Here is a 23,220-nt window from a genome sequence, read left to right on the forward strand (position 1 = left end):
TTCTGTTAAAATGAGTTCTCACAATCTTTTTGCATTGGCTGGCCTGGAACAACAATCTCCCAATTTCAGATTACCTAGTAGGACTATAGGTATGATCCACCATACTAGGTCTACCTTTTTTAAAAAATTTTCTCTTTCAATGGTTAATGGTTTTTTTTTTTTTTTTTACATTTCTGAATTTTATTGTGTTTTCAGGGTTTTGTCAGACAACATATAGGTATATGTTTAGAAATTTGTTCTTTTACTGTTTTGCAAGTATCTCCAGTTACATTTGTTATGAATACTGATAATTTCACCACTTTTTACACCTCTGTTTCTCTCATTTTTTTACATTTTTCTTGGTTAAAAAAATATCTCTTAACTACCCCACTACTGGTTTAAAATGTATGTTCTCTCTTATTTTGCTTCTAGTTGTTATAATTGAAATTTATCCACACTTTTTATCCAAATAATATACTTTACTTCTTCTGTGAAATAGTTTGTTTCCTATTTTTGCCTGCTGGAAAAATATGACCTGGGGTCTGTAGCTTTTCACCATTTGTGATCAAGTTTATTATGATCAATTTTGGGAAATATATTGTAGTCCTTTAGGTATTCTATTAAAAGAAGAATATAACTTTCTGTGAGTTAAGTGTCTTTTCTTATCACCATAGACAAAGAAACAGCCTTGGTATAACAGCACATTAGCCTCAAGACGAAAACGGCTCACTGCTCATTTTGAAGACTTAGAGCAGTGTTATTTTTCTACAAGGATGTCTCGTATCTCAGGTACATGTTCAGGATTTCTCTTAAACTTTTTATCTCACAGTAATATTTCAAATATATATCTTAAGTTTTAGTATTGGATTTACTGTGAACTCCTATTTGCGAACCAAAGTAGATGTTTTTGGCTTTCTATTAGAATGCTTCTTACAGATCTACAAAAGTGAGTTTTTTTTTTTTTTTGTAGCATTTTTGGTTCTCTGAGAATTTGCTGATGTAGTGAACTATATAAAGTTTATATGAAGCTTAATTAGACAAAAAATGTTCTATTCAGTTACCTCCTCTTTTCAACATTATTAAGTGTTAAGCATATTCTCTACACTGAAAATGTAATAAAAATAAACCAGGTACTATAGTGCACATTTGTAATTATAGCACTTGAAGAAGTAAAGGATTAAGAGTTTCAGACCAACTTGAACTGCATGGCAAAAGTCTATCCTGAAAAAGTAAAAGAACTCAATAAAATAGAACAATGAGTTCTTAACTGTCAAGAGTGCCATAAACATAGTAGGGGAAGCACAACAGATATGTGTTACATAAATATGTAACTATTTCAGAATGGGAAGAATACTGGGCCAAGTGGAAATTAGATTTCATGAATGACCTAGGGACTTGAGAGGAATTGTGTTTGGGCTAGATTAGTATGAATTAACTGAAAATGCTAATTAGAAAAGAAACCTGTTGCAGGACACCGGTGGCTCACACCTGTAATCTCAGCTGCTCAAGAGGCTGGGATCTGAGGATCAAGGTTTAAAGCCAGCCCAGGCAGAAAAGAACCTGAGAGACTCTTATCTCCAATTAACCCCTAGAAAACGGGAATTGGAGCTTGGCTCAAGGGTAGAGCGGTAGCCTTGAGCTGAAGAGCTCAGGAACAATGCCCAGGCCCAGGGGTAGGGTGGTAGCCTTGAGCTGAAGAGCTCAAGGACAGCGCCCAGGCCAAGATCAAGCCCCATGACCCACAAAATAAAAAGAAAGAAAAGAAAGAAACCTATCAAAATAGCAAAGTAGATAAAATAACATACGGGACAAGCATGCATGTCATAGTGTAGGATATTCTTTTTCTGATAAAAGGTTCAGTTTTTATTTCAGTAGTCAAGAAACATTAGGTTTGTGTAGACTTTGTGTATGACAAGATAGTAGTTTCTCCTGAAAATTAGACATAACCTGCCTACTCTTGGTCCCAAATCTACAGATGTGAAGCCTGACCAAAATCTCTCTTGTCTGCCTCAATGTCTCCAGCTTTAGTTTAAATGTCATTTGGCGGGGGCCGGGAGTTTGGCCGAGTGGTAGAGTGCTTGCCTAGCATGCACAAAGACTCGGGTTCGATTCCTTGGTACCCCACATACGTAGCAAAAAGCCGGAAGTGGTGCTGAGGCTCAAGTGGTAGAGCTCTAGCCTTGAGAAAGTCCAAGGACAGTGGTCAAGCCCAGGACTGGCAAAAATAAATAAGTAAATAAATGTCATTTGGCTATAGAACTTCCTGGTGAAATGTGGCATATTTGTGATTACTTGATTACTTACTTGTTTCTAAGAACAGTGGACGTGTTCTATTTATCTTGCCAAGTCTCAGTGTCTTAAGAACACTGGTCTTAGAACCAGTAGCCTGTGTTCAGATTTAGGGCAAATCATTCTGCAAGCTTTGGTATACCCCCCTTGTTTTAGTATCTTGTTTTAGTTTCATCCTGATAAGTTATACAAGGTATGAATTAGTAGTTGGGTGACTTTTCTCTAAGCAATACTACAGGAATCTACCTTTCTTCCATTTTGTAATACTGCCATTTTCAATATGTGGCCTAGTACCAAAAGTTTCAGGCTGTCGTGGCAGAGAGAACTTGGATAGTAGCAGGGCAACCAACATCTTGGTGGCCAGGAAGCAAAGAGAATGCCCGAGGTAGAAATGTTTTTAATGCTTTAGGGAAGTAATAAAGCTCCTTGTTCTCTGTTACTTAGCCATTCTAACAGCTCTTAAATCAGAACTAAACCTGTGAGGGTTTTTTTTTTTTTTTGCTTGTTTGATTTTTTTGTTGTTTGTTTTTTCAGTTGTGGAGCTTGGACTCTCGGCCTGGGCACTGTCCCTGAGCTCTTCAGCTCAAGGCTACTGCCCTACCCCTTGAGCCATAGCACCACCTCCATACCTAGAAGGGGTTTTTGTTTTGTTTTTTTTTGGTGTTTGTTTTTTTTTTAATGAGGAATTTTTTTTCTGCCATGATATGAGTTAAAACAAAATTGACACCATACAAAATAACTTGTAAACAGTGTATATGTAGTGCAGTGCTTGGCATACCTTGTATATTGCAAGTTACAATCAATTGTAGTACTTTAAAAAAAAATGCATTCGCCAAGGAGAAGTTTCTGGTAGCTTATTAGTTTTTAAAAACTTTGTCCTTGGTTTTATTTGTCTGAACATGCTTATATTTAATAATACTAATATAAACACATGTACCAGTTGCTTACGTGCTTTGGACAACTTGCCATAGAACTGATGTAGGAAAATAATTCACTTAGCATTCTTTCTGGATGAAAAAAATGGAGCCCCCAATTTTTTTTTACTAAGCATGATTTAGATTAATTGCAGATAGTTTTTATGCATGGCAAGTTGGTGTTTACTGGTCTAGAGTTGAGTACCTTACTCACTATGATAGTCTAAATATAGACTACAATAAAAGTGGCTAAGCTTTTGGTAGTCCAGACCTTGTACTCTGACCGAGTCCTTTTGACTCTGGGGTGTGTGTGTGTGTGTGTGTGTGTGTGTGTGTGTAATTACACAACCAATACTGGCCACCAGGGCCAGCATATTTTAGATTTTCAGTTGGTGTGATGATGTTGAAATCAAACAGGCCAATTTTTAAAAAAATATTTGTCATTAAAATCTTTCCTAGAAAGCTTCACTAAAATATTAAATATTTTGTAAATATAGAAAAGAGTTTAAGCTATATTATTACTACTAATATTGATCATCTTTAAGTTGCTTAGTAACATAGGTATGCTATGGAGTACTAATGGTGTTTACCAGACAATTTTTTTTAGTATAGTTGTACAGGAGGACAGAATTGTTAAGTTAAAGAGGCAAATTAGAATGCCTGTAACCCTAGTTACCGAGGAAGCTGTGATCGGAGGATCACGGTTCAAAGCTAGCCCTGGCCTAAGGACTGTGAGACTGTTGTTTTCAGTTAATCACTAGAAAACCAGAAGTGGGGCTGTGGCTCAAGGAGTAAGATGGTAGCCTAGAGCTGAAGAGCTCAGGGACAGTGCCCTGGCCCAGAGTGAAGTCCCATGACTAACAGAAAACAAAACAAAACAAAAAAGGCAAATTAGATAGCTTTTTTCTTCATGTAGTTACGATTGTTTTGGAGTTAGTACATATCATTTCTAAGTTTTAGGAATTTTATATAACAGTATTTCTGCATATCAAGTACATTTTAGTTCTTTTGATAGTAAAGACAAATTTTAACTTGAACATTTATGAGAATGTAAGATAATTATTCTTTGTATATTTCCAAGATGAATCCATCTGTTCTTACCCTCAATTATTTTGTTATGAAAACGATAAATTTTAAAGACATCAGTGCCTTAGACTCTTAATTGTAATTGAAAAATAGTGTAAATTATAAACCATTAGAGAAAGAAAAGAAACATTGAAAATACTTATACGAATTAATCTATAACTAAGAGAGGTGATATTTCATTGTATCATATGTTGCTGCTAGTCATAAAAGTACTAAGCAAATTCTTTTTTTTTTTTTTCTTTTTTTGCTGCCAGTCCTGGGACTTGAACTCAAGGCCTGAGCATTGTCCTTGGGCTTTTTTTTTTTTTTTTTTGCCAGTCCTGGGCTTGAGCTCAGGGCCTGAGCACTGTCCTTGGACTTTCTCAAGGCTAGAGCTCTACCACTTGAGCCTCAGCACCACTTCCGGCTTTTTTCTATGTATGTGATACCGAGGAATCGAACCCGGGTCTTTGTGCATGCTAGGCAAGCACTCTACCACTAGGCCAAACTCCCGGCCCGATGTCCTTGGGCTTTTTCCTCAAAGCTAGCACTCTACCACTTGAGCCTCAGCACCACTTCCAGCTTTTTTCTATGTATGTGATACCGAGGAATCGAACCCGGGTCTTTGTGCATGCTAGGCAAGCACTCTACCACTAGGCCAAACTCCCGGCCCGATGTCCTTGGGCTTTTTCCTCAAAGCTAGCACTCTACCACTTGAGCCTCAGCACCACTTCCAGCTTTTTTCTATGTATGTGATACCGAGGAATCGAACCCGGGTCTTTGTGCATGCTAGGCAAGCACTCTACCACTAGGCCAAACTCCCGGCCCGATGTCCTTGGGCTTTTTCCTCAAAGCTAGCACTCTACCACTTGAGCCACAGCACCACTTCTGGACTTTTTTTTTCTTCTTTTTTTTTTTTTTTCTTATATTTGTTATACCGAGAAATTAAACCCAGGTCTTTGTGCATGCTAGGCAAGTACTCTACCACTAGGCCAAACTCCCAGCCCAAATTCTATATTTTCATAACCAGATAAATGAAGACCAATTGTTAGATTTCCAAGTACTGAAATGTTTCTTTTTATGATTTTTTAAATAGTTTCCATTGAGTGAGCTGGAATTTAACTGGAAGTCTATTTTACTCTATTAAAAGGTTATTAAATACACATTGTTGAATACTCATGATTGCATACTGAAGAATTAATTTCAAAATATAAAAGAATAGAGTAACATTAAAACAGCTTTTAAACAGTGCTCTTGTGGTTCATGCTTATAATTGTAGCTATTCAGAAGGCTGACATCTGCAGGATCCTAGCTCAAAACCAGCCTATCAAACACATTTATGAGACTCTTATCTCCAGTTAACCAGCAAAAAGCTGAAAGTGGAGAAGTGATTCAAGTTGTAGAGAGTGCCAGTATTGAGTGAAAAAGCTATGCAAATATGTAAGACCCTGAGTTCAAGCCCCACAAACAGGCCAAACAAACAAAATGAACAATTTTATTCTCAATATTAATTACATTAAAGAACTTACTATATTAGAATTACCTATTAGAAAAGAAATTTACTATTACATTTCAATCACTCCATGATAGAGTTAATATTTTTTCAGTAGCCTATGTTTTATTTATTAAATTGTAGAGTTTGCTGAGAATAATTTTTATAGAGGAGGAACTTTATCTCAATATCATTGTTAATTACAATATTTCACATGTTAATTACAATATTCCTTCTGCTTTTTTTAGAATGAAAGTACTACTAAATGTGTTCTTTTTGATGTCTGTTGTTAGATGAGTTTGTTGACTTAGTGTTTTCACTTTTTAAATTTGTAAAATACAGGGGAGAGTTCCTTTAAATGCTATTAGTTTTATTCTAATGTTAAATCTCTTCTGGTGTCAATAAATTTTCTTAAAGATATTGATTTCCATATCAGTTCCTTCCTTTGTATTAAGCAGTCATGAACGTTTACATTGAAATGTCTGTGTGTATGCACACGAGAATAGAATAAAGAAGTTATGAAAATCTGTTTCAGATTTTCTCTTAAGAGGACAAAATGCACACTATTTTCATTCTTTGGAGTTGTGAAACACAGAGTTTTTAGTTTGTTTGCTTTCACTGTGAGTTTGCCTTTCTATAAGAGAATAGGTAAGTTGCCAGTTTGGGGCTGATTTTATTATTTCAGTCTCGTATGATTTAACTTTACTGTGCTTATATGATATCCCATTGAATGGAATTTCTTTCGTATCCTAACATTTTTGAGTGAAAATTGTCTTTTGTACTTTGGGATAAATGTAAGCTACTAGAAACATACTTTTTGTTTTTTAAAACTTTTAACTATAAAGTGTTACAAACTTCATTTTGATCATAAATAACTATGAAGTCTTTGAAAAAATGTTTTTATAGCAATGCTTGTTCAGAGTACCTTTTTCAAGCCTCCCTGTTGATGTGATGGGTTGTTTTTTGTTTTTTGCCAATCCTGGAGCTTGACCTCAGGGCCTGGGCACTGTTGTTGGACACATATTTTGCTCAAGTCTAGCACTCTGTCACTTGAACCACAGTGCCTTTTCCACCTTTTTTGAGTATGTGGTACCAAAGAATCAAGCCCAGGGCTTCATGCATGCTAGGTAAGCACTCTACCACTAGACTACGTTTTTGGCCCCTGATGTGAGATTTTTATTTTAATAAGTGATCATTGATTTTGCTTTACCATTAGCTACTATAGTAACACCTTAACTAATGGTTACTTAATCATTTTTGAGGGAAATTTTATTTTTGTTAAATTTTTTGCTGAAAAAATAAAGAGTCTTTAATAGTATCTTTCAAAGACTCACTGACATTTTTTCATTTAAGTCAAAAGATAACCTAACTGGAACATTGTACAAAATATTTTTAAATGACTTTTAAAATTTAGAACATATTTAGCCTGTGGAAAATGTTCTTTGTTTATATTGTAGTACTGTTCATTTATTTCGATTATTTAATACAGATGACAGTCGAACTGCAAGTCAGTTGGATGAATTTCAGGAATGCCTGTCTAAGTTTACACGTTATAATTCAGTACGACCTTTGGCCACTTTGTCATATGCTAGTGATCTCTATAATGGTTCCAGCATCGTTTCTAGGTAAGTATAAAGTACTCTTCAGTTGTTTTTTTTTTTAAATTTATTGTTGGAGTGATGTTTACAGGGATTACAGTTAAATTCATCAGGTAGTGGATTCATCAGGTAGTGGATTCATTACTTCTTGAACATTGTTACACTTTCCCATGTTTTTCTCTTCTCCCACTTTCCCTCCCCTCATCTCCTCCCACTCATCTTGTTTTTCTCTTGCCTTCCTTTTTCAGTAAATAAATAACTTATACAATATACCGGGTACCATATTCAGTTACAGTAAGAACATGAGATAAACCATAAGGGGAAAAGAAAAGAAATAGCTTCACATGGTACATTGAGAACAACAATCACAAAGATAAGCCTCTTGTTTCAATATCCTAAAGTTCATATACTTAGCCTCATCCTATTTGGCCTCTGTTAGTAGAATCCTTGATATATACTGATTGTTACAAATTAGAGACACCATGAAGCCTATGTTCCTTTGGGTCTGTCTGGCTTACTTCACTTAATATGATTTTTCCCAAGACTTTCCACTTTCTTACAGTGGAGCAGTGCTGTTCTTTCTGGTGGCAGCATAGAATTCCATGGTGTAAATACACCACATCTTCTTGATCCATTCATTTACTGAGGGCTTCTGGGTTGGTTTTATATCATATCATGAATAATGCTGTAATGAACATATTTGTGCTGGTAGGCTTAGTGTGCCCTTATTTCTTGATATTTGGGTAAATGCCCAGGAGTGGGATTGCTGGGTCATAGGGGAGCTGAGCTCTATGTTTAGTCTTTTGAGGTACCTCTACACTGCTTTCCAGAGTGGTTGAACAAGTTTATATTCCTACCAACAGTGCAGTAGTGATCTCTTCTGCCTACATCCCCACCAACATCTGTTGTTACTAGATTTCTTGATAATGGCCATTCTAATTTGAATGAGGTAAAATCTCAAAGTTGGTTTGATTTGCATTTCTTTTATGGCCAGAAATGCTGAGCACTTATCCTTGTGTCTATTGACCATTTTTATTTCCTCTTTAGAGAAATTTCTCTTGAAGTGTAGAGCTTTGAGGATTTGTTTTTTGAGAGATTTAATTTCTTGAGCTGTAGGTTCAAGCTAAAGCCTACTATACTTAGAAGTCCTAAATTGAATTTTAGACAAAGTGAGGTTAATATTCAATTGAAATTTTTCAATTAGAAGTATTCTTAATTGGTTTATCTTGCAAGTTAGCATCCATTCTTTTTTCTCAACTATATACAATTAACAACTAACTTAAAATTTAATTGGTTAGGTAGCACAGATGAAAATTAATAGGTAATAAAAATGATTAGCCAAAAATATGAATGGGTACTAAAACGTTTTCAGATCTGCTGCTCATACTGAAACATATTGGCTATAAGTTTGTTTTAAAACTTTTTAGTTCCTGACAAAATAGGAAATAATATAATGGATTTCTTTCATGACAAGGACTTTTAAAAAGACTTTTGAGTTGATGTACTACATACTTCATAACATCATAATTTAAATATTTGTATTATTGTAGCATTGCATAGTCTATATCTCGTATTGATTACTTACTACAGTGAGAATATCTGAGAAAAAGAGTGAACCAGAAACTCAAGTTCGCAATTTTTCTTTCTTTGCTTATTCAGGGATTAATAATTAATCCACAAGGTGGCATCCTTTGTTTACAATAAATGTACTCAGTTCTTAGTGATGATTTTTTTTTTCCATCCCTAATGTGAATTTTTACATTCCAAGATTCCTATAGCAAAATTGTTGTACATTTTCATTCAGGAGATCCTTTTAACATTTTTACTTTTGTTTGTTCAGATGGTTGAAATTGTATTGTTTCAAGCATTTAGTAAATGGATGGGAAGAAAACACTGCATTGATTAGTATGTGATTATTTATACTCTTTATCCCTATTGTAAAAACTTTACATGAATTTACTAATTGAATTCTTATATGGACCCTATAGATATCTGTAATCTGATTTTTCATGAGAGCAAGCTAAAGTACAGACAAATTTAAAAATCAACTAGGTACTGACAGAAAGAACTGAGATTTGGATTCCTTAGGCATACTAACATCTTATATTTTACTTGAAGATCGGTTGCGATTTGGGGGAGGGTTTCAGGAAATATTAATTTTAGATAGCCATAAATAATAAGTAATTCTTCTATTATTGACCATCTAAGTAGGTCATAATAAAACTCACCTTTTTATAGTTTGAAATTATGTAAATTAAAGTTTTTACATAACTACTCACAATGTTTTGTAATCATAGCTAATGGGTAATCCACATTTAGGGAACATTTTAACATGTGTTTTTTTTTTTGTTTAAATTTTAGAATGCTTGTGAGTTTTCAGTTTTTATTTAATGAAGTCTCCAAGGGTATATTAACATCTTTTTAGAGAACAGGCATAATTTTAAGGACCGCTTGTGGGCTTTCACTCCTTGTCAGAACACATTTCTATTGTCTTAGGAGTAACTGACATCTTGGTTGGGGAAGAAATTACATGAATAGTAATACAGAGCAAAAAAATTTCTTTTCAGAAATTTTCCTAGAACCAGTCCTTTTTTTATACCTCCTCAAAATGGGGTCCAAATTTCGGGAATTGTACTTGCTGGGCAGGTGTTGTATTACTTAAGCCATACCCTCAGCCTCATGTCTTCCTAACTGTTCCTTTTGCTTTAATTCAGATTGTTCTCACATTTTTGCCTTTGATGACTTTGGAACATAATCCTCCTACTACAGAAATACTAAATGTTACTGAAGTATTACTCTTCTGGAGTGTGAAATCACAAACATTAGTCACCACTACCTGACTTACTGGTTGAGGTGGAATGTATTCTTGTTTTCACTGGATTGATTTTTACATATTTAGTATGGGGAATAACAGATGTGAGCACTATTCCCAGTTGGATGAAACTGTTAGCAACTGCTCTTTATATTTTTGGTCAGTCATCGGGTCTGACCTCTGGGCCTGGGCATTGTCTCTGAGCGCATCAGCCTAAGGCTATCACCCTACCCCTTGAGCCACAGTGGCACTTCGAGTTTTCTGGTGGTTAATTGGAGATGAGTCTCATGGACTCTAGTGCCTGGGCTGGCATTGAACTTCGATCCTCAGGTCTGTTTCCTTAGTAGCTGGGATTACAGGTGTGAACCACCACACCTGGCTTTACTTTATATTTTCTTTTGATAAGTTAGGTTTTAGTATGCAAAAATATTAATCCACCTTGTTGTTGGTATTTGTTTTGTAATTGCTAAGAGATAGGACACTAGCTGAGAAACAAAATTCACTGTTTGGGCATATTGACTGCTTTGCATTGCTGTGACACATTGTACTGGGAGTATGCATTAATCAACTGTTCTCCATGGTCTCTTTTCTTGCTGCTTAATCACTTGACTTACGGCTCTTTGACAAGAAATATGGGCAGTTTCCTGTAGCTAAATTATGTTTTTCAACTGTTAAAATCAATCACTTTTTTAACAGTTGAAATATTTCAAAATGTGAAAGTGAAATTTTAATCCATGTTAACAATAAATCTCCAGTAATGTTTTTGAAAGAAAAATTGTGTTCAGAAATTTAAATGAACCTTGTGATATTGAAATTGAATTCATTATTTCAGTAATAAGCTACTGGTTTTAAAAATTATTGGTAGTAGTATATCACCAGGTTAACTTTGGTATTAAAGTAGTAAGACTTTTAACAATTCTTTGAATTTAGTTGTGTTAAATAGATACATTTGTTATTTACTTACTTATGTACTTACTTACTTATTTATTTATTTTTGCTATTCCTGGGGCTTGAGCTCAGGACCTAGGCACTGTCCTTGAGCTCTTCAGTTCAAGGATAGTACTCTACCTCTTGAGCCACAGCGCCACTTCGATTATCTGTTGCTTAATTGGAAATGAGTCTCGTGGACTTTTGTGTCCGAGCTGGCTTTGAACCATAAGCCTCAGATCTCTGCCTCTTGAGTAGCTAGGATTAGAGGCGTGAGCCACTGGAGACCGGCTATATTTGTTAATTTTTTACCTTTTTTTTCTTCCCAGTCTAGTCACTGTTAAACTTTTGTGCTTTTTTTTTTGCTCTGGATCTAAAAACTATAGTGTTCATTGAGCCATCCCATGATCTTTTCCTGGAGTCTGGTTATGTGTATATTGGGAATAATTAGGATTAAATTTGTCAGACATAGGGATTACATGGCAGTGATTTCATGAGTTACAGTGATACAAGAGCTTGCACTTCCTTTTTTAAAGAAAAGCAGCATATTCCATCCTTTCTTTTTAAATCAAAATTTACTAGAAATAATATTCTTTATATTTTTGTTAGTATTTGTTAAAATATTTGATTATAAAATATTTCAAAACCTCATATTACTAATTTTGGTACTTTTTTCCTAGTTTGCCCCCATGCAGTGCCATCCATAGTCATTTAAGGGGGGAAATATATTCAAGGTATAAATATATGTAAAAGACACATACATGCACATTTTTTATATTTCAAGCCTTTATATTTTAGCTTACACATAATAGCTTTGATTTGTGATACAGCCTAGTAATTATTAGCATCAAGTCTGAACCCATACTACTTTATGTTTAAATACCAGTTTGCACACTTAAGGTGGCTAATGTTGAGCATATTATATCACTTCAATATTCTATGTTCTCATCTATAAAATGGCAAATTAATGTGAGTTGTTTTTACTATACTATTAGTTGTAGATTAAAGAGAATTTTACATGCTCTCTAGCATTTTAGCTAGACTCTAGAAAAAGGTGTGTAATTGAGAAGTAATATATATGGCGTGATTCATTTTGACTTACTTCCTTGGACCAGTCAAATTCTAATTGGTTATATTCAATAACTTGAGGTTTCATGTTAAGATCTGTACAGAAAAAACGAGGCTTGTACTTGCTTTGAGGTAGGTTACTTTTGAGCATGGCATAAAAATTTCAAAAAGAACATTCACAGAGCGAATTCAAAAGGAAGGAAATTTTTGGACACCCTTGTTCTCTCACATACACACATAACTTACTGTTTGAACAATGTGTATTCAAGAGAGATCATATTTATTTGAAGGATAAAAAATGAATTTGGAAATAAGTAATATATGTAGCTAATAGTAATAAAATATTTCCATTTTGATGTGCATTCTGTCCATTTGTCATCATCCAGTTCATTTGTCATGAAGATGTAGCAATTGTTTACTAATTTATTAAAATACCAGTAAGTTTTGTGAAATCCATCATGTCTGCAAAATCCTTATAACTAGAATTCATGAAAAGAAACAAATTGTTCTTGACTTGTCATATACCAGCCATTATATCTGTCCTCACTAAATTTTAATGAAAGTACTACAACTGAAGTAAAATACATATTTTTTATCTAGGAACAAAATTATGTCTGGACACAGATGTAGATATATTTGGACATACCTTGATGACTTACTCAGAACATAGGGCTTTACATAATTTGAAGATAGTTCTTAGATGGAATCATGTTAAAAATAGAAAATAACAATCCTAAAATGTTATGAATTTCATAAAGATATGTGAAAGCTGTTACAAATGAACTGTGTATGTTTTCTTTAGTATTGAATTTGATCGGGATTGTGACTATTTTGCTATTGCTGGGGTTACAAAGAAGATTAAAGTTTATGAATATGGCACAGTCATTCAGGATGCAGTAGATATTCATTACCCTGAGAATGAAATGACCTGCAATTCCAAAATCAGGTATGTGTTTGTTAGAGTTGGTATGCATAATTAAGGGAGATAATTTTACTTTCCCATGAAACTCCTTGATCATTCATGATGAATGCTGTAAATTTTACTGAAATAAAGAAAATACTTTATTGACAGAATATCTTCTTTATGGATTCAGAATATCTTTTTTACAGTTGCTTTCCCCCAGTGGGGATTAGGATTTGTTGTTTTCCAGTTGACAAGTGCAGTTATTTCTTTCACTTAATTGAAGGTCTGTATTTGAAATGGCCATTAGCTGAACGTTCAACAAAAATTACTGTATGCCTATCAGTATTGTCTGTTAAGTCAAAGTATATCCCATAGCATGTACAAGTCTCTAAAGACTATAATTGTTTTCATTTTTAAAGAATTAATTTCACAGAAATTCTGCCTTTCATTTAAGTTTCACTTATTTGGGATTGCAATTATAAAGATGCTTATCTAACCTGAAAACTTAAAAAGTACTGAAATTGGGTATAGTATATCCTCTCTAAAACTTTTCATTTTTTTACTTTTTTTTACTTACCTTTTTACTCTTTTCCCTAAAATGAATAAAGAATAAACTTGAAGGTATTCTCATGGAAACCATTTACCAATAACTTTATTTACAACATTGAACATTTTCAAATCAGTCTCTTTATATTTCTGACTTAAAAAATGACATAACTATAGGTTGAACATTCTTTATTTCAAATATTTGAGACCGAAAGTATTCTTAATTTTGTTACTTTTATGTACATAATGGTACTTCTTGGGATGGGACCCAAATCTAAGGACAAAATTTCTGTATGTTTCACATGTACCTTCTATACATAGCTTGGAGGTAGTTTTCTACATTGTTTTCATAATTTGAGTTTTAAACCAAGTTTGACTTTATTGAACTATTACATGTCATGTGATATCAGTGCTCAGAAAGTTTCATATTTTGAAACGTTTCAGAGTTTTGAATGAGGTATGCTCAATCTGAGGTATATGTCTATATGTGTGTTTTAATAATGTTAACAATATAGTAAATGTTACAGTCTTTCTGTAATTTGTTTTGGCTTGTGCTTTTTCCTAATTCATTCATAAAACTGTTTCTTGATAATTTGTGAACCTGCCCGTTTATCAGTAGTACTTCTCATTGAAGTCTACTATTATACTGCTATTTTGTACTGCTTTAAATGTTTTAAGAGAGTACTGAGACACTATATTATAGAGACCATAATGATCTTTTATAAGCCTATTCTTTAAAAAAAAAATAGTCCTATAATATACTATCAGAATAGCTGGTCCACAGCCAAGTAAATATTACTGTGATGGAAATGTAAAGGGTATAAATGTGCTTGACACATAAACATATAATACTTTGTATATGGTACATTATAGTAAATTGCAGAAATTGCTCAATGCTGAAAGCTACAGTACCCAAAACAGAGTTAGCCAATTTGTTTAGAAACCAGTATAAAGAACTACACTAAATTAGCCAGAGCCACAGTTCTCAAATGGCATACTTGGAATTTGAGTATTGTTGTAATTTCTATGTCTTAACTCTCACAAATCTTTTTATCAGAAAGTCTAGTAAGTGTATTTAAGAATACAAATGACATATCCCAATTACTGAAGTTTACAAGCTTTTTGCAAATTTGTCATATAGGACATTTGTACTTTTAATTTGCATTCTATTGTTAGTGAATATACATATATACACATATGTTTATGTGAATATATATGTGTTTTAAAGACTTGACTTTTTTGGTCCTAGATTTGAAACGATCTTTCAGTATTAATGAAATAGTCTCTTTTCCATAAATTGCAAGTCTCTTCCCTTTTGAAAACAGTCTTTATATATTCATTTTTATTTTATGTAAGGTAAGTTTTAACTTTTTCTTTCAGCTGTATCAGTTGGAGTAGTTATCATAAAAACCTGTTAGCCAGCAGTGATTATGAAGGTACTGTTATCCTATGGGATGGATTCACAGGACAGAGATCAAAAGTATATCAGGTAAATAATGATGCTAACTGGTTATGTAAGAATAGCATCTTTACTTTTTTAATAACCAGTTCTTTTTGATTAGTAAATACAGATTTGAAATAACTGAATAGGTTTGGGTTTTATGTTATTCTTGTTTGTCGTGTGGCTTGAGCTTTTCTGCATAAATCCTAATACTCTTCCACTTTAAGCCACAACTCCACTTCCAGTTTTCTGGTTATTAGTTGGAAGTTAAGACTGTTATGGATTTTCCTATCCCAGGTTGCTTTGAACTGTGATCCTCAGATTTCAACCTCCTGAGTAGCTAGGATTCCATGCATGAGCCATCAGCACACAGCTTTGAATAATACTTTTAGATTTTTAGATCTCACAATAACTATGTAATACCAGATGGTCTTCTAAGGACTCTTAGTTTGCACCCCTCCCCCATCCCTGCCCCATCAGTCCTATGGCATGAACTCAGGGCTTGGGTACTGTCTCTTTGTCCTTAAGGCTAGTGCTCTACCACTTGAGCCACTACTACTGCTGTTTTTTTTTTTTTTTTTTTTTTTTAGTATATTGGATATGAGTCTCATAGGCTTTACTGCCTGGGCTCCTTCAAACTGAAATCCTTAGATCTCAGCTTCCTGAGTAGCTAGGATTACACATGTGTGAACCACCAGAACCCAGCGTAATTTGTGCTTTATTTTTTAGATACCCCTCCCCAAGCAATAAATTGTTATTTTTTATTTTAAAATTAATATTCTTCCTGAATCTTTGTCTTTCTTGTTCATCCAGGAACATGAGAAGAGGTGTTGGAGTGTTGACTTTAATTTGATGGATCCTAAACTTTTGGCTTCAGGTTCTGATGATGCAAAAGGTACTGTTTGTTACTGTTTCTCACCTTTTCTTCTTCCTTACAATTTTCTCTTTTGGTTGAAATAAAAGCATTTATTGAAATTTGTCACAGTCTTTTGTGATTAATGATTATTCCAAAAATAACCTAAACCCGCATATAAACTTTGCTTTCTGAGTGAAGGCAAAATGAATTTTTTACATCTTTAATATAGTATTTTCTCAATTTTTGCTGCATGATAATATGTAGAATTGCTGCCATCTAAAAGCCATGTCCTATACATGTACCATCAAGTGAAATTTTTGCCTCCTGAAGTATACACTTAGAAATCTATTCTAATTTTATGAAAATTTTAGTATAAAATTCCATAATATGGTATGTAATATTTTATAAAATGTCTAGGTATCTTTTTATTTTATCTTTTCTACTTTTCTTATTCATTTATCTTCATTACTGTTTTCTGCTTTTCTTTCTACTTTTTTGGTATTGTTCTAACCATTTGGTTTATGACAGGGGTAGCACTAGCATTAGAAGCTGTGTTTTAACATATTATGCTTTCATAACTTACATATATATATATATATATATACATACACACAAAAGTAACAGCATGATGTTTTTATATTGTGTTTGCCTTTTTGTACATATGAAATTCACCTTTTTAAGACTTGCCATTGTGTACATGAGTATAAAAATACATACATGAGTATAAAAATACATGTATACAAATATAATCTTCATGTTTTTGTTTTCAGTCCTTTTAGATAATACTCGACTGAAATTGTATCATATGTTACTTTTATGGTCAGTTTTTTTGTACAATTCCATTATGTTCTCTATAGTAGCAGTGCCATTTTATATTTCAATAAATAATTCCTGTGATGCCTGTGTTCTGTTTTATCTTTGCTTTTGTCAATCCTTGTTAGTTCATTCCTTCCCTTTCTTTGTTGTTATTGACTTTTCCTCATTCTAAATGTACAACTAGGATAGCAACGTTGTCCTCAGTATTTCATTGGTATTTGCATGACCTGTCTAATTATAGTCTTATTTAAGAATACGAATTTGCTCTGATAACCATTATAAAATAGCAGCTCATCTTTTTAGTTCTGCTTTCAGACTAGGTTTTCTTTAATAGGTCAGATTTTATTATGTTATAATAGATTTCAGTATATTCCATTGCAATAGTCTAGATATTAGATACAAAAGGATAACTCTGAACTGTATGCCAGTGGCTCATGCCTATAATCCTAGCTATTCAGGTGGCTGAGATCTGAGAATCACCATTCAAAGTGAGACAAGGCAGGGAAGTCGATGACACTCAAAAAGCTGGAAGAAGAGCTGTAGCTCAAGTGGCAGAGTGTTAGCCTTGAGTGAAAAGACTCAGAGATAGCATCCATGCTCTAACTTCAAGCCCCAGGACCAGGACCAAAAAAGAAAGGAAGGGAGGGAGGGAGGGAGGAAAGAAAGCAAGCCTTGAAATTTAGCTAAGTTTTTATAAAATCTACTACTTTAGGTATATTTAAGACATACTGTTGAAGTTTGAATGAATTTTTTTTGATCTTTAAAAGATGACATCTTCATTGCATGTTAAGAACATCTTTGAAATTATTTTAGAACTGGGAATGTTAGCTTAGTAGAAGAGTGCTTGCCTAGTATTCATGAAGCCCTGGATTGAGTTCCTCAGTACCACATAAACAGAAAAAATGAAAGTGACACTGTGGCTCAAGTGGTAGCCTTGGACAAAAGAAAGTTAGGGATAGTGTCTATGCCCTGAATTCAAAATCTCAGGACTAGCCAAAAAAAAAAAGGGGGTACTTTAAATTTTAGATGTTTTTATTCTAATTTGTATTGCATATGTGAGAATGTGTGATTCATCAAAATTGTGCATTTACAGGGTGTTATAATGAATATACCATCTAGCTCCATATTTTATTGTTTCATATCATGGGTCCTTACTATTTTTATTATTTCTCTATGAAATAGCCTAACTGTATTGATTTTTTTCACATTGAAATTAAGCTCTCCTGTTTTCAAATAAGGTATTTTTTTCATATATTTTTTATTGTAATTAATAAAAGGGTTACATTATATTCACCAGATAGAAGGTACATTATTTCACATACATTGATACCCTTTCTCATGTCTTGGTCCCCATTTCCCTTTCCCCCACCCCCACCACTCATCTTGTTTTCCCCCCTTCCCTATCCATTTTCAAATAACCAAATACAAATATCTCCAATATATCAGATAACAAAGTGAGATACTGTACCAATATGAGATAACCAAGGGACAGCAAAAGAGATGAGAGATAACATGGTACATTAAGGACAACAATCACTCATTATATGGCTTTTGTTTCTATATCCTAGAGGTTCTTTCATTTAACGTCATACTATATGGCCTTATATATCTAGGTTTTGCTCTATTGCAAATCTCTGCTATGAGAGCCCAAGGTTTCTACTGATTATGACAAATGAGGGAAACCATTGAGCCTATGTTCCTTTGAGTCTGGCTTATTCACTTAATATGATTCCATTTCCTAACAAATGGGGCGATGTCATTTTTTCTGACAGCCTCATAGAATTCCATTGTGTACAAATACCACATCTTATTGATCTACTCATCAACTGAGGGACATCTGGGTTGGTTCCATATCTTTGCTGTGGTAAATAGTGCTGCATTAGGTATTTTATTAATCAAGAATTCTGCCTAAACACTTATGGGTACTAGAAAACCAAAATATTTTATATTTTACAAAAAAAACAGTGCTTACTCCCTTTATAAATTATAGATACATTTACTGATGTTTTACTTTTATTGTTTTTCCTTTAGTGAAGCTGTGGTCTACCAACCTAGACAATTCAGTGGCAAGCATTGAAGCAAAGGCTAATGTATGCTGCGTGAAATTCAGTCCCTCATCCAGATATCATCTGGCTTTTGGTTGTGCAGGTAAGAAATGAAAGCAGATAGTTTTTGATTGTCATCAATAATCTTTGCCTCAACATTTTAGTATGAATAACCAGCCCTGAGATCTTAAATTTTTATTTCATTGTTGGCCTCTAAATCAAAAATAGACCATCATGACTTATGTAATGGTATTCCTTAATTGCTATTTTGTAATTTACCTTTAATATGTGAACATGTGTTGTTGATTATTCTTAATTCACAATTTATGTTCATACAGTCTAAATATGTAGTTAGTCATTCAATACTCATCTAGGGACCATGAATAGGCTGGCCAGCAGCTTCATTATAGAGTACAGGCTGATATAATAATTTAAAAAATTAAGTATTCTAATCAAATTATTGTGTTCCTTTTTTTCGTGTTTAGTAGTTGTGCAGAGTAGCTGCTACTTAACAAAGTAGTTTGTGAATGCAGAATACAGCATACTTTATTCAGTGTCACCTCTTGCACCCTCACCTATTTCTCTGCTACCTATCCCTTCCATCACTCTTCTTAATTTTATAGGATATACATTATACTCCTTTTTTTGTTGTTGTTGTTGTTTGTTTTTTTTTGCCAGTCATGGGCTTGAGCTCAGGGCGTGAGCACTGTCCTTGGACTTTCTCAAGGCTAGAGCTCTAACACTTGAGCCTCAGCACCACTTCCGGCTTTTTTTTCTATATATGTGGTACCGAGGAATCGAACCCGGGTCTTTGTGCATGCTAGGCAAGCACTCTACCACTAGGCCAAACTCCTGGCCCTACATTATACTGTGGCCCTACATTATACTCTTATCTTCATTTTCCCCCTCTTCATGCATCTACTCCATTCCCCTTAATCCTACCCCACACTATTCGGTTGCCCACTTCTTGTTTTATTTTGCTGAACTGTGATTTTTGGCTTTGTAAGGAATTATACACTTCTTGAGATCTCCCTTGGATCTACCATATTTCAGTTATACATTTGTATGTACTTATATGCCACTCAACGTATTTACTGATGATTTTATAAGCCAATTCTGGTTTCCACATACAAAAGAAAACTTGGATCCTTTGTCTCTCTGGGTCTGACTTACTTCATTTAGTGTAGTTTTTTTTTTTTTTTCATTTCTTTATAAATGGTACAATATCATTCTTTCTAATGGGTGAGTATTCCATTGTGTATGTGCACATTTTTCTCGATCCATTTATCATCCATTGAAGGGAGGATAAATTATGTGGTTACAGTTTCCTTAGTCCTTTTGCTTCAGTTTCTTTTTCTCTTTTGAAGATTCAGTAAAATATATGGGATACTGCCATTTGGTTAAATGGGATCTTAAATTTTATGTGGCTAACCTTGAACCAGTATCCTCCTAATTAACTATCTTTGATTATAGGAATGAGCCACTGTACCTAGACTTGGTCTTGTATCTTGGCCTTGTTACTCTATTCTTACAGCTTTATTTTAGATTTCTTGGAGTGTGTGTGTGTAAATGTAAGATCCTATCACCGTCATATGAAATTAATCTGAATTCCTCTCTTATCTTGTTACATTAGCTGATCAAGTACAAGTATTGACTTAGGAAGAAAGCATTCAGTCTTTCAAAATATGGTGTGATGTTAGTTGAATTTCCCTTTTCATGTTTTTGTAGATAGCCACTTTTAGTTAAACAACTTTTCATCTATTTCTAGTTTATTAACTTTTAAAATAATCTAATTTTATTATCTTTCCTTTTATAAATTATACAGAGGGTTTACCACATGTCAGTTTATAAGTAAATCCATCATAATTCATATCATTCGTTTCATCATTCTCCTCCATCTTTCTCAACTCTTCCCTCCAATTTTCCTAGTTTACATTTATGTAGATTTACATTTTCCTTACTTCCTCTTTTTGGGTAAATTTTGGGTTTTGTCATGGAGTAGATGAAGGAAGAGAAGGTAACAAAAGAAGATGCAGTTACTGTATGTCCTACAAAATTAAGTGCCAGAAGGAATGAGTTGGGGGGATTCATGAGAATATTGAATTGAGTGACATTGATCAAGAGACGTTGTATTCACAAACTACTTTGTTGAAAGACAGCTTTTTCTGTCAAAATGTTTCATAACATAGTTGTTTTAATTTTTGTAGTGTTTGTAGTGGAGTCCTTTGTATTCTTGATTGTGATTATTTTTGGTTTGGGTTGGTGCATATACATTTTTATTTCATCAGTTTCTTTAGTGTGTGTGCATAATTATGTATGTGTCAGGAGGACATGTGGACATAGATATGGGCTATTTCTGACAACATATTTTTTATTGATCATAACCAGACTTCCTTGTTTGAAAGCCTGAAAAATCATTCTAAAGTCAGGATCAAGTTAAATGACTGCTAGTTGAACATAGAATAGATATGGCATGAAGCCTATTATTATTATTTCTTAACCATAGGAACTCTTGAGGTCAAGAACATGATACAAAATATTAAATTTCCAGAGGGAGGGAAATGAGGACAAAAACATAAGAAGAAGTATCGATGTGTATGAAGTAATGCTCTTTCTTGGTAGCTATCTGGTGAATATAACTAATCCTTCTATTACAATAATAATATTAAAAAAATATTAAATTTCCTTGCCAATTAATTTGAGGCCTCTTGTGGTTTACTGTAATTAATATAGTAGACCAGAAATATGATAAATCTTATCATATTCTCTTTAAAGAAATAATAACCATCCCCTAGAAATAAGCAATATAAATAAAATGTAAAACTTGTATTATTTGTGTAAATAAGATATATTTAGTAAGTTGCATTAATAAGAAATAAGCAATATAAATAAGCATATCTAGAAAAAATAATTATAAATAATAAGTAGCATAAATAAAATACATGACTTGAATTTTAATTTATTAATGACATGTATGCTAGTAGCATATCCCTCAAAAAGTAATAATATTCATATACTTAAAAAAATGGGTTTTGGGGGCCAGAAGTACTACATACATAGAAAAAAAATGGAGTTTGGTCAAGATGCATTATACTTAAAAACTGGCATGTGCAGTTGAAACCCCTTGGTGCAGTTATTGAAAGATAAAAATAATGGATTTAGAAATATTCTATTTAACTATTAAACATTTTTTAGTTTTGCTCACTGTAAATTTGTTACTATCATCAGGAAACTATTTTACATGTTTAAACATACTTTTTTCCCCAGTGATAGTAGTTTCTTGTTTTTATGAATTGGAGAAGTCTTAAATTGTCAGAAGAACAAAATTGCCACTATTGATATTATAATCACTATTACTTCCTTGAAAACTTTTAGTGGTCATTTACTTCTTAAAATCTGCAGATTCTTTACATTCCATTCCAGGTCCTTTATGATCTCTCTTCATTCTTTTTTTTTTTTTTCCATTCCTGGGGCTTGAATTTAGGGCCCATGCACTGTCCTTGGACACTTTCTGCTCACGACTAGCACTCTGCTCTCTGAGCTACAGCACCACTTCCAGCTTTTTCTGTGTATGTAGTACTGAGGAATTGAACCCAGGACTTTGTGCATGCTAGGTGAGCCCTCTACCACTACGCTGTACTCCTGACCTCTCTTCTCATGTATGTTCTTTATGCTGTAGTGTTGCTTGCTGTCCGTTTCACCCAAGATAATTTTTGTTAACTTTTTTCCATAAAAAATATTGATTAAGCCAGGAGCCTGTGGCTCATACTTGTAATCTTAGCCACTCAGGAGGCTGAGATCTGAGGATCTTGGTTCAAAGCCAGCCTGGCATGAAATTCTGTGAGGCTCTTTAACCACCAGAAAACCAGAAGTGGCACTGTGGCTCAAGTGGTAGAGTGACAGCTCTCAGGCTCAGAATTCAAGCCCCATGACCACCACCACCAACAAAAACATTGGTTATCAGCTGGGCATGGTGGCTTACACCTGTAATCCTAGATACTCAGGAGGCTGAGTGTTGGGGTCTTCCATCCCCAGTCCCTGTCCATCAGCAGGAGGGATAGGGAGAACACGCCCCGACCAGGACAAGTTGAGAGAGGAGAGGGCCCACTGACTGCCCCCACTCAGCCCTCCTTCTCCTGAGGACCAACAGACGCGTCAGGGAGGTTCATCAAGGCAGGAATTCTAACCCCAAACCCCCCCTCCAGCTAACATAGCCCAAAGGTGGGTAGGACAGGCAGGTCCACCTATTTCTTGCGCCTCGCCTCTTGTGCCTTGCCTTATTGCCCCTTGCCTCAAAGCAATAACACTTGCGTGTTGCCTTGCCTCTCAGCTGAAAGTAATTCACAATACCAACAATATAGCTGAAAGTTAGACATGGTGTTACTCGGCCCCCAGCAGCTAAGATCTGAGGATCAAAGTTCAAAGCCAGCCCAAGACACAAAAGGACCTAAGACTCTTATCTCCAATT

The 23,220-nt window shown here is 34.2% G+C and overlaps 1 protein-coding gene across 1 annotated transcript in view; it reads left to right on the plus strand.

Moving 5' to 3' along the window:
• The window catches only part of Cop1 (COP1 E3 ubiquitin ligase), a 95,486-nt gene that overhangs the window by 50,323 nt on the left and 21,943 nt on the right, over positions 1-23,220 (plus strand). The window contains exons 10-15 of the mRNA XM_090340379.1: positions 654-768; positions 7,229-7,364; positions 12,947-13,090; positions 14,975-15,083; positions 15,849-15,930; positions 18,739-18,855. Of these exons, the coding sequence (XP_090196505.1) occupies positions 654-768; positions 7,229-7,364; positions 12,947-13,090; positions 14,975-15,083; positions 15,849-15,930; positions 18,739-18,855 (703 nt within the window). The remainder of the gene's footprint in view (positions 1-653; positions 769-7,228; positions 7,365-12,946; positions 13,091-14,974; positions 15,084-15,848; positions 15,931-18,738; positions 18,856-23,220) is intronic.

The sequence above is a fragment of the Megascapheus bottae genome, chromosome 10, assembly GCF_031878675.1.
Source record: "Megascapheus bottae isolate mThoBot1 chromosome 10, mThoBot2.hap1, whole genome shotgun sequence".
Lineage (NCBI taxonomy): Eukaryota > Metazoa > Chordata > Mammalia > Rodentia > Geomyidae > Megascapheus > Megascapheus bottae.